At 50.9% G+C, this 13,803-nt stretch overlaps 1 protein-coding gene across 1 annotated transcript; it reads left to right on the top strand.

The window, feature by feature from the left end:
- Window positions 1–6,484: 6,484 nt before the first annotated feature.
- Window positions 6,485–10,905, top strand: KLK14 (kallikrein related peptidase 14; the record flags this gene model as incomplete). The annotated part of the gene is made up of 6 exons (XM_082607854.1): window positions 6,485–6,585; window positions 6,726–6,787; window positions 7,634–7,799; window positions 9,352–9,605; window positions 10,017–10,153; window positions 10,750–10,905. The coding sequence occupies exons 2-6, from the start codon at window positions 6,748–6,750 to the stop codon at window positions 10,903–10,905; spliced, it is 753 nt and encodes a 250-aa protein (XP_082463980.1). The 5' UTR covers window positions 6,485–6,585; window positions 6,726–6,747.
- Window positions 10,906–13,803: the final 2,898 nt, after the last annotated feature.

Genomic DNA, 13,803 nt, shown 5'->3' with positions numbered 1-13,803 from the left:
GGACCCAGGTTCCAATCCCGGCAAATGCCATTTGCACAAGTGACTTCTGCCTGAGACCTGGTTTCCTCATCTCTACTGGGGTACTAACCCTAACCCTAACCCTAACCTCATAAAGCTCTTGTGAGGATTAAATGTGATAATGTATGGAAAGTCCTTGACAACCTGCCAGATTTGTATTATAAATGGAGATAAAGACAGGCATTTGCTGACAGGGAGTCAGGAGCCCCCAGGAACCCCCAGGAGAGAGGACCCCCTGGCTTCACAGTCCCTCAGCCTCCAGGTGGCCGGAGACCACCTCCCCCATCACCCATTCCCACAGGTATACCCTGGCCCCTATATCCATCAGAAGAGCTCCACCTCTAAAATCACAAAATCCCACATCCCACTCCCTGACCACAGCCTCCCATGCATCCAGAGCTCTGCCATACCTGTTCTTCCACCTCCAAGACACCCTGACCCTCTTTGTGCAGCCCTCCCTCCACCAAGGCCCTTCCTTCTGCACTTCCTTTACCCCTACCTTCCGCCCCTTTACCACACCCCCTCCCACTGTCCTTTGCTGGAGGAAAACAAAACAAAATCATCCAGCTGCTCAGAGGACGCCTCTTTAAATTCCTGATCACCAACCTCACCTGGGAACCTGCTTGCCATCCTCACCTCCCCAACCAGGTGCCCGTTGAGATGAGTTGGCCTGGGCCTCCTAGTCTCCCTGGCCCAGCCCTCCCTCCACTTCTGGCCACCCGACCCACACCCCACGTGCAAACTCCCCCACCCTTTCCTTCTTCCTTCCTGAGCAGGGGAAGAGGTGTCTTTCCTTTGGTCTGGGGCTAAACCCACCACTCGGCTGGGCAGTTGCACCATGCACACCTTTGTTTTCGGGCATCCCTGAGGTTGTTAAGAGCTCTCTGCCTGGGTCTGTATCATGGTGCCACCACTCAGCTTTGTGTAACCTTGGATGGGCGTCTCCACTTCTCCTTCTGCACGTGGAGAATAATAAGTGTACCTTTCTCACCAGACCCTGGGAAGGGTTGGATGAGTTAACTTACGAAAAATGTGTTAAAACAGTGTTGGACACACAAATTAGTGCTCAGATGGAACTGAGGCTCAGATCGCCTCGGAAGAGCATAGAGAGGATTCAGAGAGTCCAGGAGTTTGTACGCTTCCTCCTGCGCTTACCAGCTGGATGACCTTGGACAAGCCACTTCCCCCTTCCCCCAGCCTCCGTTTCTCAGACTGTAAAATGGGCCCAAGATAGTCCCTAGCCCATGGAGCCTGGACTTTCCACGACCTCACCACCCTCACTTCCTTCTATTTTCTTCCCTGGCTCATGCTGCACCAGCCACACTGGCCTCCTCACTGGTCCCCAGACACATCAGACCTCCTTCCACCTCAGGGCCTTTGCATGTGCTGCTCTCTCTGTCTGGAACAGTCTTCCCCCAGTATCCCTGACAATCTGCAGGTCTTTGCTCAAAGATCCCCTCAATCAGGCCTTCCCCGGACACTGACCTCCTCCCTGCTTTCTTATTCTTCTTAGCACTCATAACTTGTAATCGTGTACATTGTATTTATTTAACTTTCTTTTGCTTGGTTGCCTTTCCTTCCACAATGGAAGCATCAAGAGGGTAGGGATCTCCGTCTATTTTGTTTACTGCTATATCCTCAGCACTTACAACCATTCCTGATACCTAGTAGGTGCTCAAGAAATATTTGTTGAATGGAAGGAAGGATAGGGAGAAAGGGAGAGAGGAAGGGAGGGAGGGAAGGAGGAATGAAAGAAGCTAACCCACATAAAGAAGTTACCTGGATACACAAATTGTGGCGTATCCATACGGTGTTGTATGATCCAGCCTTAAAAAGGAAGGAAATTCTTGGGACTTCCCTGGTGGTCCAGTGGTTAAGAATCTGCGCTTCCACTGTAGAGGGTGCAGGTTCGATCCCTGGTCTGGAAAATAAGGTTCTGCATACCGCATGATGCAGTAAAACAAAGTATTAAAAAAAGGAAGGAAATTCTGACATGAACCTTGAGAATATTACGCTCAGGGAAATAAGCCAGACACACAAAACATAATCACACAATTACTACATGATGGCACTTATATGAAATACCTAGAGTAGTCAAATTCATAGAGACAGAAAGTAGGATGAAGGTTACCAGGGCCTGGGGGAGGGAGGATGGGAAGCCCGTGTTTCACGGGGACAGAGTTGCAGTTGGGGAAGATGAAAAGGGTTTGGAGTCGGATGGTGATGGTGGCACAACCAAGTGAATGTGCTTCATGCCATTTAAAAATGTTTTAAGGGGCTTCCCTGGTGGCGCAGTGATTAAGAATCCACCTGCCAATGCAGGGGACACGGGTATGATCCCTGATCCCGGAAGATCCCACATGCCGCGGAGCAACTAAGCCCGTGTGCCACAACTACTGAGCCTGCGTTCTAGAGCCCGTGGGCCACAACTACTGAAGCCCACGTGCCTAGAGCCCATGCTCTGCAACAAGAGAAGCCACTGCAGTGAGAAGACCGTGCACCGCAACGGAGAGTAGCCCCTGCTCACCGCAACTAGAGAAAAGCCCGAGCACATCAATGAAGGCCCAACGCAGCCAAATATAAATAAATAAATAAATAAATAATTTGTTTTAAAAAATGTTTTAAATGGTAAGCTTTATGTTATGTATTTATTATATTTATGTATTTATTATATTATGTATGTATTATACTTCACCACAGTAAAAAATTTTATTTTTAAAAAAGTTTTGAACATTAAAAAAAAAGCAGAAAGAAGAACATAACACAGCACCTGGCTGAACCAAGACCTCAGTAGACGTGTGGGTTTTGTTTTTGGTTTTGTTTTTTGACAATTTAAAGCTGGAAATTCATTTTTTTTAACTTTTAATTTTGTATTGGAGTATAGTTGATTAAAAGTGTTGTATTACAATGTTCATTGCAGCTCTATTTACAATAGCCAGGACATGGAAGCAACCTAAGTGTCCATCGTCAGATGAATGGATAAAGAAGATGTGACACATATATACAATGGAATATTACTCAGCCATAAAAAGAAACGAAATTGAATTATTTGTAGTGAGGTGGATGGACCTAGAGTCTGTCATACAGAGTGAAGTAAGTCAGAAAGAGAAAAACAAATACCGTAAGCTAACACATATATATGGAATCTAAAAAAAAAAAAAAAAAAAAAAAGGTCATGAAGAACCTAGGGGCAGGATGGGAATAAAGATGCAGACCTACTAGAGAATGGACTTGAGGACACGGGGAGGGGGAAGGGTAAGCTGGGACAAAGTGAGAGAGTGGCATGGACCAAATGTAAAACAGATAGCTAGTGGGAAGCAGCCGCATAGCACAGGGAGGTCAGCTGGGTGCTTTGTGACCACCTAGAGGGGTGGGATAGGGAGGGTGGGAGGGAGGGAGATGCAAGAGGGAAGAGATACGGGGATATACGTATATGTATAACTGATTTACTTTGTTATAAAGCAGAAACTAACACACCATTGTAAAGCAATTATACTCCAATAAAGATGTTTAAAACAAACAAACAACAACAAAAAAGTTATGTTAGTTTAAGGTGTACAGCAAAGTGACCCAGTTATACATATACATGTATTTTCAAATTCTTTTCCCATTTAGGTCGTTTTATAATATTGAGCCGCGGTACCCAGCTTAGACAGACCGCCCTCTGGAAACACTGTCCCCGCCCCTGGGGCTTCATCAGGCCCTTCAACACTGCCACCCCACCCCACACCACACCCCCATTAGAGCACACATCACACCAGCCTGAGTTTCCTGTTGCCTTTAAGGCCTTTCCTGCCAGACGTGAGTTTCTTGAAGGCAAGGACTGTGGCCATATGTTCCTTCATTCATTCATCATCAAATATTTTTTGAGGACCCCTGTCATGGCAAACAGTACTGTGGCGGGTGGAGTAGGGAGCAAGGCAGCCCAGAGTGGAGTCTGACGGGAGGGGAATGAATAGCCTGGCAGTGACCCTGAGGGAACTGGGGGCTGGGACGGGGAGGATAAGGCAGTTAACTGAGCACTCCCTGGGGTTTGCCGGGGCCTTCTGCTTAAGCCAAGTGCTCTTTCTAGGAAGAGGGAGATCTCAGGGTTACCTAGGCCTTCTAGCTCAGCAGAGGGTCCCCATGAGTCCCCCAAATCACAGCCTTCTGCTCAAATGGAGGGGGGCAGGGCTTGTGCTTACCAGGAATTTGCTTTGTTGTTAATTCTTTATTTTGAAATGATAGACTCACAGGAAGTTGCACAGAGAGTACAGAGTCCCAATACCCTTCCCCCAGCTTCCCCCAGTCGTGACAGCTCAGATAACTGCAGTCCAAAATCAGAGTCGGGAAATTGACGAGGGTACCATGCTACTGACCAGACTACAGGTCTCATTCGGTGTTCATTGTTTACGCGCATGTATTTGCCTGTGCACGTATGTGCACGTGTGTTTCTGTGTAATTTTATCCCAAGTGTAGATCCGCGTTACCACAATGGCATCAAGATGCAGAACTGAACGCTCACAGAGCGGCTGCCTGTGCCACCCCACGCCTTCAGAGGGGTTTCTGTTTGTGCATCTCGCCCTTCTGGTTTACCAGGGCCTGAGCCAAGACCTTCAGTTCAAAGCAGCGACGCCCCTCAGCAGAGCCAGTTCACGGGAAACAGACACGCACAGGGGGCTAGGTGGGCATGTGGATTCAGAGGCACAGAGGGACTCCCTAGGGGTAGAGACCAGCCCAGGGGGAAAGGGGAGGAAAGTGGTTTGGCAGCAAGCGCCGGGGTTGGTGAGGGAGGGAGAGCGCAGAGACGTGGCCTCCTGAGTCGCTGCATGATGGTCCAGATGGGCTGCCCAAGCTCAGAGACAGATGCAGTCATTAGGGAATTTAAGAGGCTGGGGGAGGGGCTGAGGCCAGCGAGCCCTGCCCAAAGTTAGGATGAGTCCCCCAAACCCAGGCCCTCCTCTGTCTGCCTGCAACCATTCCCCACCTCATCACTCTGTCTCTCCTGCTCTCTCTGGGTCCCTGTCCCCTTCTCTGGGTCCCTGTCTCCCTCTCTCTGGGTCCCTGTCCCCCTCTCTCTGGGTCCCTGTCCCCCTCTCCCTGGGTCCCTGTCCCCCTTCTCTGGGTCCCTGTCCCCCTTCTCTGGGTCCCTGTCCCCCTCTCCCTGGGTCCCTGTCCCCCTCTCTCTGGGTCCCTGTCCCCCTCTCTCTGGGTCCCTGTCCCCCTCTCCCTGGGTCCCTGTCCCCCTTCTCTGGGTCCCTGTCCCCCTCTCTCTGGGTCCCTGTCCCCCTCTATCTGGGTCTCTGTCCCCCTCTCTCTAGGTCCCTGTCCCCCTTCTCTGGGTCCCTGTCCTCCTCTCTCTGGGTCCCTGTCCCCCTCTCTCTAACTCCTGGTCCCCCTCTCTCCGGGTCTCTGTCCCCCTCTCTCTGGGTCCCTGTATCCCACTCTCCCCTGACCTCTCTGCAGAGCCTGAGTTGGGGGGCACAAGTTCTGCCCTGAGCCCCCGCCCTCACTCCCTGCCGGGGCCCTTGCTCCCCCACCTTTCAGGACTGTGAGGACCACAAAGTGAGAAAGCCTAGGAGACAGGACCACCTGGCACCAGTTGCCTCCAGCATCTCCAGTCTCCTGCCAGCTCCCGCCCCCACCCCCTTCTCTCTTCCTCTGCGGCTGTGTGTCCTCTGTGTCCCCTCTCCGTCCATCTCCCCATTGTCCTCTGCCTGGGCCTGCATCTCCGCCGCACTGTTCCCCGTATCACCACTTCCTTACTTGTCATCTCTTGGCCTCCTTTCCTCATCACCGCTATTATTCTGTACGGGTGCGTTTGGAGTTGGGGTGCCTCTGCCTCTTTCCTCTCTCTCCACTTTTTTCTCTTTCTCTGTGTTTCTATTCTGCCTTCCCTTCTTCCCTCTGTTTTTCTGTTTCTGTCTCTCACTTTTCCACCCTCACCTCTCCATGAGTGTCTGTCCCTGGGCCCTGCCCCCATCTGTTTTGTCTTTTTCTATCTGCCTCCCTTCCCCACCTGTATTCATCTCCTGCTCTTTCTCCACCTCCCTAAATTCTCTCTACCTCTGACTCTTCTCTCTCTGGCCTGTATTTCTCTTACTCTTTCTCTGCCTCTCTACCTTCATATGCTACTTCTCTCACATTTCCTAGACTCTCTCTCCTCCCATGGCAGCCCCTCTCTCCGCCTCTGTCCCTCCCTCTCTCAGACCCTCTCCCACCCCCACCCCGTCCACCCAGCCCTGGGGTCCCCCTCCCTGGATTCCTTCCAGATTACAACACCTTCACCTACCAGGCAGGCAGGTTCTCATTAACAATTGTGACTACTTCTCTGGTGAGAAGAGAGAGGGAAGAGATGGGACATGGATCCTGGAATGGGTCGTAGGCAATTAAAAAAAAAAAAAAAAAAGCCAGAAGGGTGGAGGAGAAGCGCCATCTACTCAGACCAGAGATAAAAGGCCTCCGTGAGTGACAAGGAAGCAAGACATCTTCCCCACTCCTCCAGACAGGAGACATCAAGGCAGGACCTGAACCCTTCTCAGCATCCTCTCTCCAGCCACCAAGGAGCCCCCGGACCCTGCCCTCCTGGTCTCTGGCCTCTATTCTGTCCCTCATCCATGTCCCTAAGGGTCTTAGTCTCCATCTAAGACGCTCTCTCTGCCTCTGACCTATAACTTCTGGGTCTCTCGCAGCCTCCTTAACCCTCACTTTCTCTCTGCATCGGCCAGAATCCAGCTCCCGACCCTCAGAATGTTCCTCCTGCTGACAGCACTTCAGATCTTGGCTGTAGGTAAGACAGCAGTGGGGCCTGGACTCTGAGAAGAGATGGGGAAGGGTCCTGGGGACCCGATGTGCTCACAGATGACCTGGTGAGAAGGGGCAGGGAGTCATCTGGGGACCATGGCTGAGGAGCGTGCTGGAGGGGGCGCCTAAGTTCTAAGTTGTGGAGGTATTAGGAGATTGCAGGGTCCAGGGGGTGGTAGGAGGTGGGGAGAAATAAAAGAGGAATTGAGCAGAACTATCAGGTCTTGACTGGGTCTTATTAGAAAGGACAGCAGGACACTTCTTGATTGTGTTAGGGAAGAACTAATACGGGAAAGACAACGTGTTGCCAGAAATGATGGTGGGAATGACGGTGGGGTGGTGAGGTCCTGGCAGGGAGGTTGGTGTGGCACGCAGAGTGGGTGTGGGGAGAGATCGTGGATCCTGGGGGGTCACATTGAGTGAGAAGTTTGCGGAAGGGACAGGGAGCTCCCTGAAGGTGTTGGAGGATTACTGGCTGGAATTGTGCTGTATTGTGAAAAGTGATGACAGAAAGTATTCATGGAAAAGCAGAGTCAAGCATAGTAGCTGTATCAGGACCCTGGATGAGGTGGCCCTGGGATCCAATAATAGATACTATGGAGGTGCCTGGGCATGAGGCGGTGTCAGAAAACTCCCTAGTTATGTTGGGACAATAATGGGGGCAGTGTTGGGCATATCTCATACAGAGTGGGGTAGATAAAGGTGGGTGGTTTAAGGATTAGGCAAAAAAGGGGGGATTTGTGGATTCCAGATGTCCTAGAGAGTTGGGGGTAGATGGTGAGCATTTGTTCATCTACTTTCCCCACTCCACCTCACCCTTGCCTTCTCCTAGCCATGGCACAGAACCAAGGGAACAAGATAATTGGTGGCTACAGATGCATCCGGAACTCCCAACCATGGCAGGCAGCCCTACTGGCAGGTCCCTGCCGTAGTTTTCTCTGTGGAGGGTCCCTGCTGTCCGACCAATGGGTCATCACTGCTGCTCACTGTGCCCGTCCGTGAGTGACCCCCTCTTTATTCTTCTGCCAAGTGAATTCCAGAGTCTAGCCCTGTGTAGAACCCAGTGTAGTAGCTGGACCCTGGTTTGGGGTCTAGATAAGAGCTTAGAACAACAGACCCGGCTCAGAACATGGAACCCAGCCATAAATCTTGAACTCAGTTTAGATTCTAAAAGCAGATCACCCATTTAGAACCCATACACAAGCTTAGAGTCCCACACAGAATCTAGAATCTAACACATAACCTGAGATCCATCCAGAGGCCAAGCTCTACATAGAGACTAAGATTAGGGTCTGTTCCAGAGTAGTGGTTGAATTCTGCACACAGTCTACCTTCAGAAATTCAGGACCCCCCTCAGAACACTGCCTGGAATCCAGAGTCAGGTTCAGAACCCACAGTCCAGCCATAAATCCAGAAACCTGCTTACAGCTCAGAGCATAAGATAAAGACAGAAGCTGAAGCTTGTTCTAGATCCAGCATTTAATCCAGAGTCTAGTCTACAGCTCCTCTCTGAGCAGCCTAGAACACAGACCTCAACCCGCCATCTACATCCCAGAATGAAGACCATGATCTAAAGCTTCATATCGAACCCAGAGCCCTTCTCAGATTCTAGACTGAAACCTGGACCTCAGACCCCAGACTAGAAGTCAAAGTCCAGATAAAAGCTCATCCAGTGCCCATAAACCAGATCTAATGCCAAAAACTAAAGTTCAGTGTAGAACCTAGGGCCCAGAGTCTAGAATGGAAACCAACATCTAGAACATGGGATCCTGACCATAACCTGGAGCTCCATCTAGAACCCAGGGCCTGGCCTGAGGTCAAGGGCTCAGACCAGAGTCTAGAACCTAGAGCCCAGGCTATCACCTGTAATTTGATCTAAGACAGAACCCAACCTAGAATCAAGAATGCAGACCAGTGTTTAGAGCCCTGAGCCCAGCTGGAGCACAGAGCTCAAACCGTTGTCTACAACCCAGGTCATAAACCAGAGCTTAATCAAGAACCCAGAACTCAACCTAGAAACTGGAGCTCACACCGGCATCTAGAAGTACGCTATCATCCAGATTCAATCTAGAACACAGCTCCTAGCTTAGAGTCAAAAGTGCAGGATGTTTAGAGTCCAAAGGCCAGGCTAGAACTGGAATGGAGCCTCCCTGAAGCAATGGAGTAACTGGAATGGATACTCCAGAATATCAATTCTGATCTAGAGCCTAGAGCCACAGCCCAGAGTCTCACTTAGAACTCAGAGTATTGATCCAGGTGCAGACCCTAGGACAGAGCCAAGACCGTTCTCAACCAACCATCACCTTATACCCAAGTCAGAAGGCAAAGTGCAGCCCACAAGGGGAAGGGGAGAATGGTAAGATTGGGTCCAGAGACAAAGCCCAGGCTGGGGGAAAGTGTACAGGATGCCAGGAAACACTCAGCCTGCAGTTAGAGGAAGGGTTAGACTTGAGGAAAACTCATCACCAGGGAAGGGAGCATCCCTGGAGGGTGGGGAGAGGTCTCCAGGTCAGATCCTGAGCAGCGCTACTCTCGGGGGTCGTGGGCCAGGATCCTTCGAGTAGCCCTGGGCAAGCACAACCTGAGGATTTGGGAGGGCACACAGCAGGTGCTGCGTGTGGTCCGCCAGGTGCCACACCCCCAGTACAACTCCCGGACCATCGAAAACGACCTGATGCTGCTGCAGCTGGAGCGGCCTGCTCGACTGTGGAGGGCAGTGAAGCCCATCACCATGGCCAGCTCCTGTGCCAGCGCAGGGACTCCCTGCCTTGTGTCGGGCTGGGGCACAATATCCAGTCCCACAGGTGAGAGTCCTGCATCAGGAAAGAGAGTCTGAGTCCTGTGTCTGAGGGAGGAAGGGCTAGGGGCCTGGACCCCTGCGTCTGAAGGGGGAGGGCCTGGGGTCTGGATCCTGGGTCTGAGGGAGGAGGGGCTGGAGGCCTGGATCCTGGGTCTGAGGGGGGAGGGGCTGGAGGCCTGGATCCTGGGTCTGAGGGGGGAGGGGCTGGAGGCCTGGATCCTGGGTCTGAGGGGGGAGGGGCTGGGGGTCTGGATCCTGGGTCTGAGGGGGGAGGGCCTGGGGTCTGGATCCTGGGTCTGAGGGAGGAGGGGCCGGGGGCCTGGACCCCTGGGTCTGAGGGAGGAGGGGCTCAGGCCCTGACTCCTGGGTCTTGTTGGAGGGTAGACTCCATTGTAACCCCTCAGTGCCCCTGCAGCCAGGTTCCCTAACTTTCTGCAATGCGTGAACATCAGCATCTCCTCGGATCAGGAGTGTCAGTCGGCCTATTCTGGAGCCGTCACTGCTGGCATGGTCTGTGCAGGGGTCCCCCAAGGTGGGAAGGACTCTTGTCAGGTGAGGCCCAGGGAAAGCATGGGCAGGGGGATTGTTTGGAGCAGAGACTTAGGTACAAAAGGACCACAGGAACATGACGATCAGGGGAGCCCCACCCCTCCACACACACAGAGAACGAGAGAGGTTGTAATAGCCAGGCTGCCTCCACGCTGTTCGCCCTTGGGTATTGGACCTCAGTTTTCTCATCTGTCCCATGGGGGTAGCAGGTCTTAGTCGGTGGAATGAGATGAGATAGTCCATGGAAAGAGCACAGAGCTCTGATCACCACTGTCATTGCCATCATCACATACGGGTACCTGGAAAGCCGGGCTTAGGTCCTCTAGAGATCTTAATCCATCCCTGAGCAATGGCTCCAGAGACAGGGGATGTGGAAACACACACATAGTTTTCTAGAGACAGAGCTAAGATGAAGAGGGGCCCAAGGGACAGAGACAGAGTGGGAACCAGTGACCCCAACGCCCAGGGGCTGAGATCTCCAGAGCCCCTGCCCAGGGGTCTCAGCCCACCCCCATCCCATCTTTGCCTCTCGGGTTCTCCATGCCCACGGCTCTGGCCATCTCTCTGTGGATGTCTCCATCTCTGTCTCTCCCCCTCAGGGTGACTCCGGGGGACCCCTGGTGTGCAGAGGAGAGCTCCAGGGCCTCGTGTCCTGGGGGATGGAGAACTGTGCCCAGCCTGGTTACCCCGGCGTCTATACCAACCTGTGCAAGTACCAAACCTGGATCCAGGAGACCATACAGAGCAGACCATAGCCGATATTACAGAATATCACCTGCCCACATGCTCCCCAAAACCCTGCTCTTCTTTCCCAGAGCAGTTCCTTCAGGGGTTCTCTCTGCACCCCACAACATCCCCGTCATTATTCAAGGTGCCCCTGAGACACACAGAGCAGGAGCGTGAAGGCAAAGGTGCTGCACTGGCACCATATTCCAAAGAAGACAATTTTCAAGACTCATAGTGTCTGTAAAAACCAGACTAATAAAACTTTAACAATCCTAAATTCCATTCTCCATTCATTTAGTTCACCCAACAGATATGCACACAGAGGTCCAATCATGCCCAGCCAGGAGCCAAGCTCCAAAGTGCATGGTGTCCCCTGGGGGTCTGCCCCCTCACCATCCACTGTACTTGGTGTGGTAGAAGGAAGCACCCCAGCCTTGCGCTGCGACCCTGAGCAGGGACTGCTGAGGTCCCGGACAGGGAGGGCAAAGACCTACCTTGTTTCCTGGAAGACACTATGGAAGTGAAGAGATGCTCTTTTCCCTGATCAGATCTCAGGTGAGGAGAGTTGAGTTAATCACACTCAGGTCCTGACAGAGCTCTGCTCTCGTTTTACTTATTTCCATTTGTCATCCCTGGCTCTGGTTGCCCTCCCTCCCCAAAGGCATCAACACAGATGGCCTTGAATACCCTGTATCCTTGGAACACATGCATTGTCACATTGTGTTGCTTCTAATTTACACAAAATCATTGTGTTATGAATCTCATTCTTACTTTCATTCAAGAACGATTATTTATCGGGCACCTACTGTGTGCAAGGCATTGGTCTACTTATTGTGCACCTACTATGCACCAGGCATTGGTCTATTTACTGGGTACCTACTATGCGCCAGGCATGGTTCTAGGTACTGGAGGTAGGGCTGCGAATGAGCCAGACAAATCTAAATGCTTCTCGTCACAGAGCTTGCATTCTAGCAGGAGGTCACAGACAAGAAACAGTAAACATAATTTAAAAGCAAAGTAGAGTCCCTATGAATAAAAAAAATCATTAAACTTGGGCTGGGTGGCAGCTCTTTTGCATGTGCCAGAGCCAGTTCATACCAGCCCATAAGAGCCTCTTGGCAAATTTTCAGGAATTTTGAGAGCCAGTTGCTAAACACAGCCATTATTAAAAATTAAATTACATAAACTTACAATTAAGTAATTTATACTTTTTAAAAGTCAATACTCAAAACTCATCAATTCCTAATTATTTTTACTGATATCTCTGCTTGGAGGCTGTTTATGTCTGTCACATTCCATCTGTAATGGTGAGCATCTGGGCATCCCTTCCCGATTCCATGTCCATCTTCTCGTGGTTCTGTGCCTGGGTACCGCAGAGCTCAGATACGGTTCACCTGCCACATGTGTTCACCTCCTCTGTTGGGGAAAGCCCAGGATCAGAGAGTTCTGAGGTGGCAGGTCTGGAACCCGCCTCACTACAATAGCTCAAAAGCTTGGTGGGGTGAGGGCTTCCCTGGTGGCGCAGTGGTTGAGAGTCCGCCTGCCGATACAGAGGACACGGGTTCGTTCCCCAGTCTGGGAAGATCCCACATGCCGCGGAGCAGCTGGGCCCCTGAGCCATGGCTGCTGAGCCTGCGCGTCCGGAGCCTGTGCTCCGCAACGGGAGAGGCCACAACAGTGAGAGGCCCGTGTACTGCAAAAAAAAAAAAAAAAAAATTGCTGGGGTGAATATAGCCAATATTTTATAAAACTATAAATGGAGCATAACCTTTAAAAATTGTGAATCACTATATTGTATACCTGGAAATTATATAATATTTTACAGCAACTATACTTCAATTAAGAAAAAGAAAAAAGAGGTGAAAACAAGATTGCTGGGGGGACTTCCCTGGTGGCACAGTGGTTAAAAATCTGCCTGCCAATTCAGGAGACACGGATTCGATGCCTGATCTGGGAAGATCCTACATGCCGCAGAGCAACGAAGCCCCAGGGCCACAACTACTGAGCCTGAGCTCTAGAGCCACGATCTACAACTATTGAAGCCCACATGCCTAGAGCCCGTGCTTTGCAACAAGAGAAGCCACGGCAATGAGAAGCCCATGCACCGCAATGAAGAGTAGCCCCTGTTCGCCACAACTAGAGAAAGCCCGGGCGCAGCAACAAAGACCCAATGCAGCATTAAAAAAACAAAAAGAAGATTGCTGGGAAGTGGAGACTGCACCTTTTGTCATGGTGATACAGACACACCTTGGCTCTCCTGTGTGGCAACCTCACGAGCTCTGTGGAGGAAAGGAGTTGAAAGCAGCTGTGTACTTGAGTAGCTCTGAGCCCCCAGAGAGATGAAGACACGGACCATCCTGTAATTCTTGGCCTGCATCCTACTATAAAGCTAAGTAAAAATAGTTTAGATTAAAGTAATCTTTAATCTGATTTCCAACTCATATTCCCAGCTGTGATGGTTACGTACCCTATTTTATTTCTTCTTAGATGCACATCCCTCTCCCATTTTTACAACCTCCGTAAGTGGGAGGCATCTTATAATTAGCTGATGGTGTTATGTCTTAGCATTATGCCCTAATTTCATCGATGGCTCCTTTTTCTTTCTCAGTGGTATACAAAATAATAGTGCCAGTACAACTGAGGCATTTTAGATTGATGAAATGGGGTATGCAGGCAGGTGGGTGTGGGTGAGGAGTCAGGGTTCAGTATTAAATAGGCGATCTTATTCCACCAAAGATGGTGTGACGTTATTTCACACCAAAATACTGTGTTAACAGCCTATACATGTTACTGTCTGCCCATCTGGTTTATTACTGCTCACTGCCACGGTGTTGGTGTTTTCTCAACCTGTGTTGTCCAAGATGGTAACCACTAGCCACATGTGGTCATTTAATTTTTTTTTTTTTCTTTTGCGGTACGCGGGCCTC

The sequence above is a fragment of the Mesoplodon mirus genome (genome assembly GCF_964341445.2).
Source record: "Mesoplodon mirus genome assembly, chromosome: 19".
Lineage (NCBI taxonomy): Eukaryota > Metazoa > Chordata > Mammalia > Artiodactyla > Ziphiidae > Mesoplodon > Mesoplodon mirus.
This window is presented reverse-complemented; position numbering and strand designations above follow the sequence as displayed.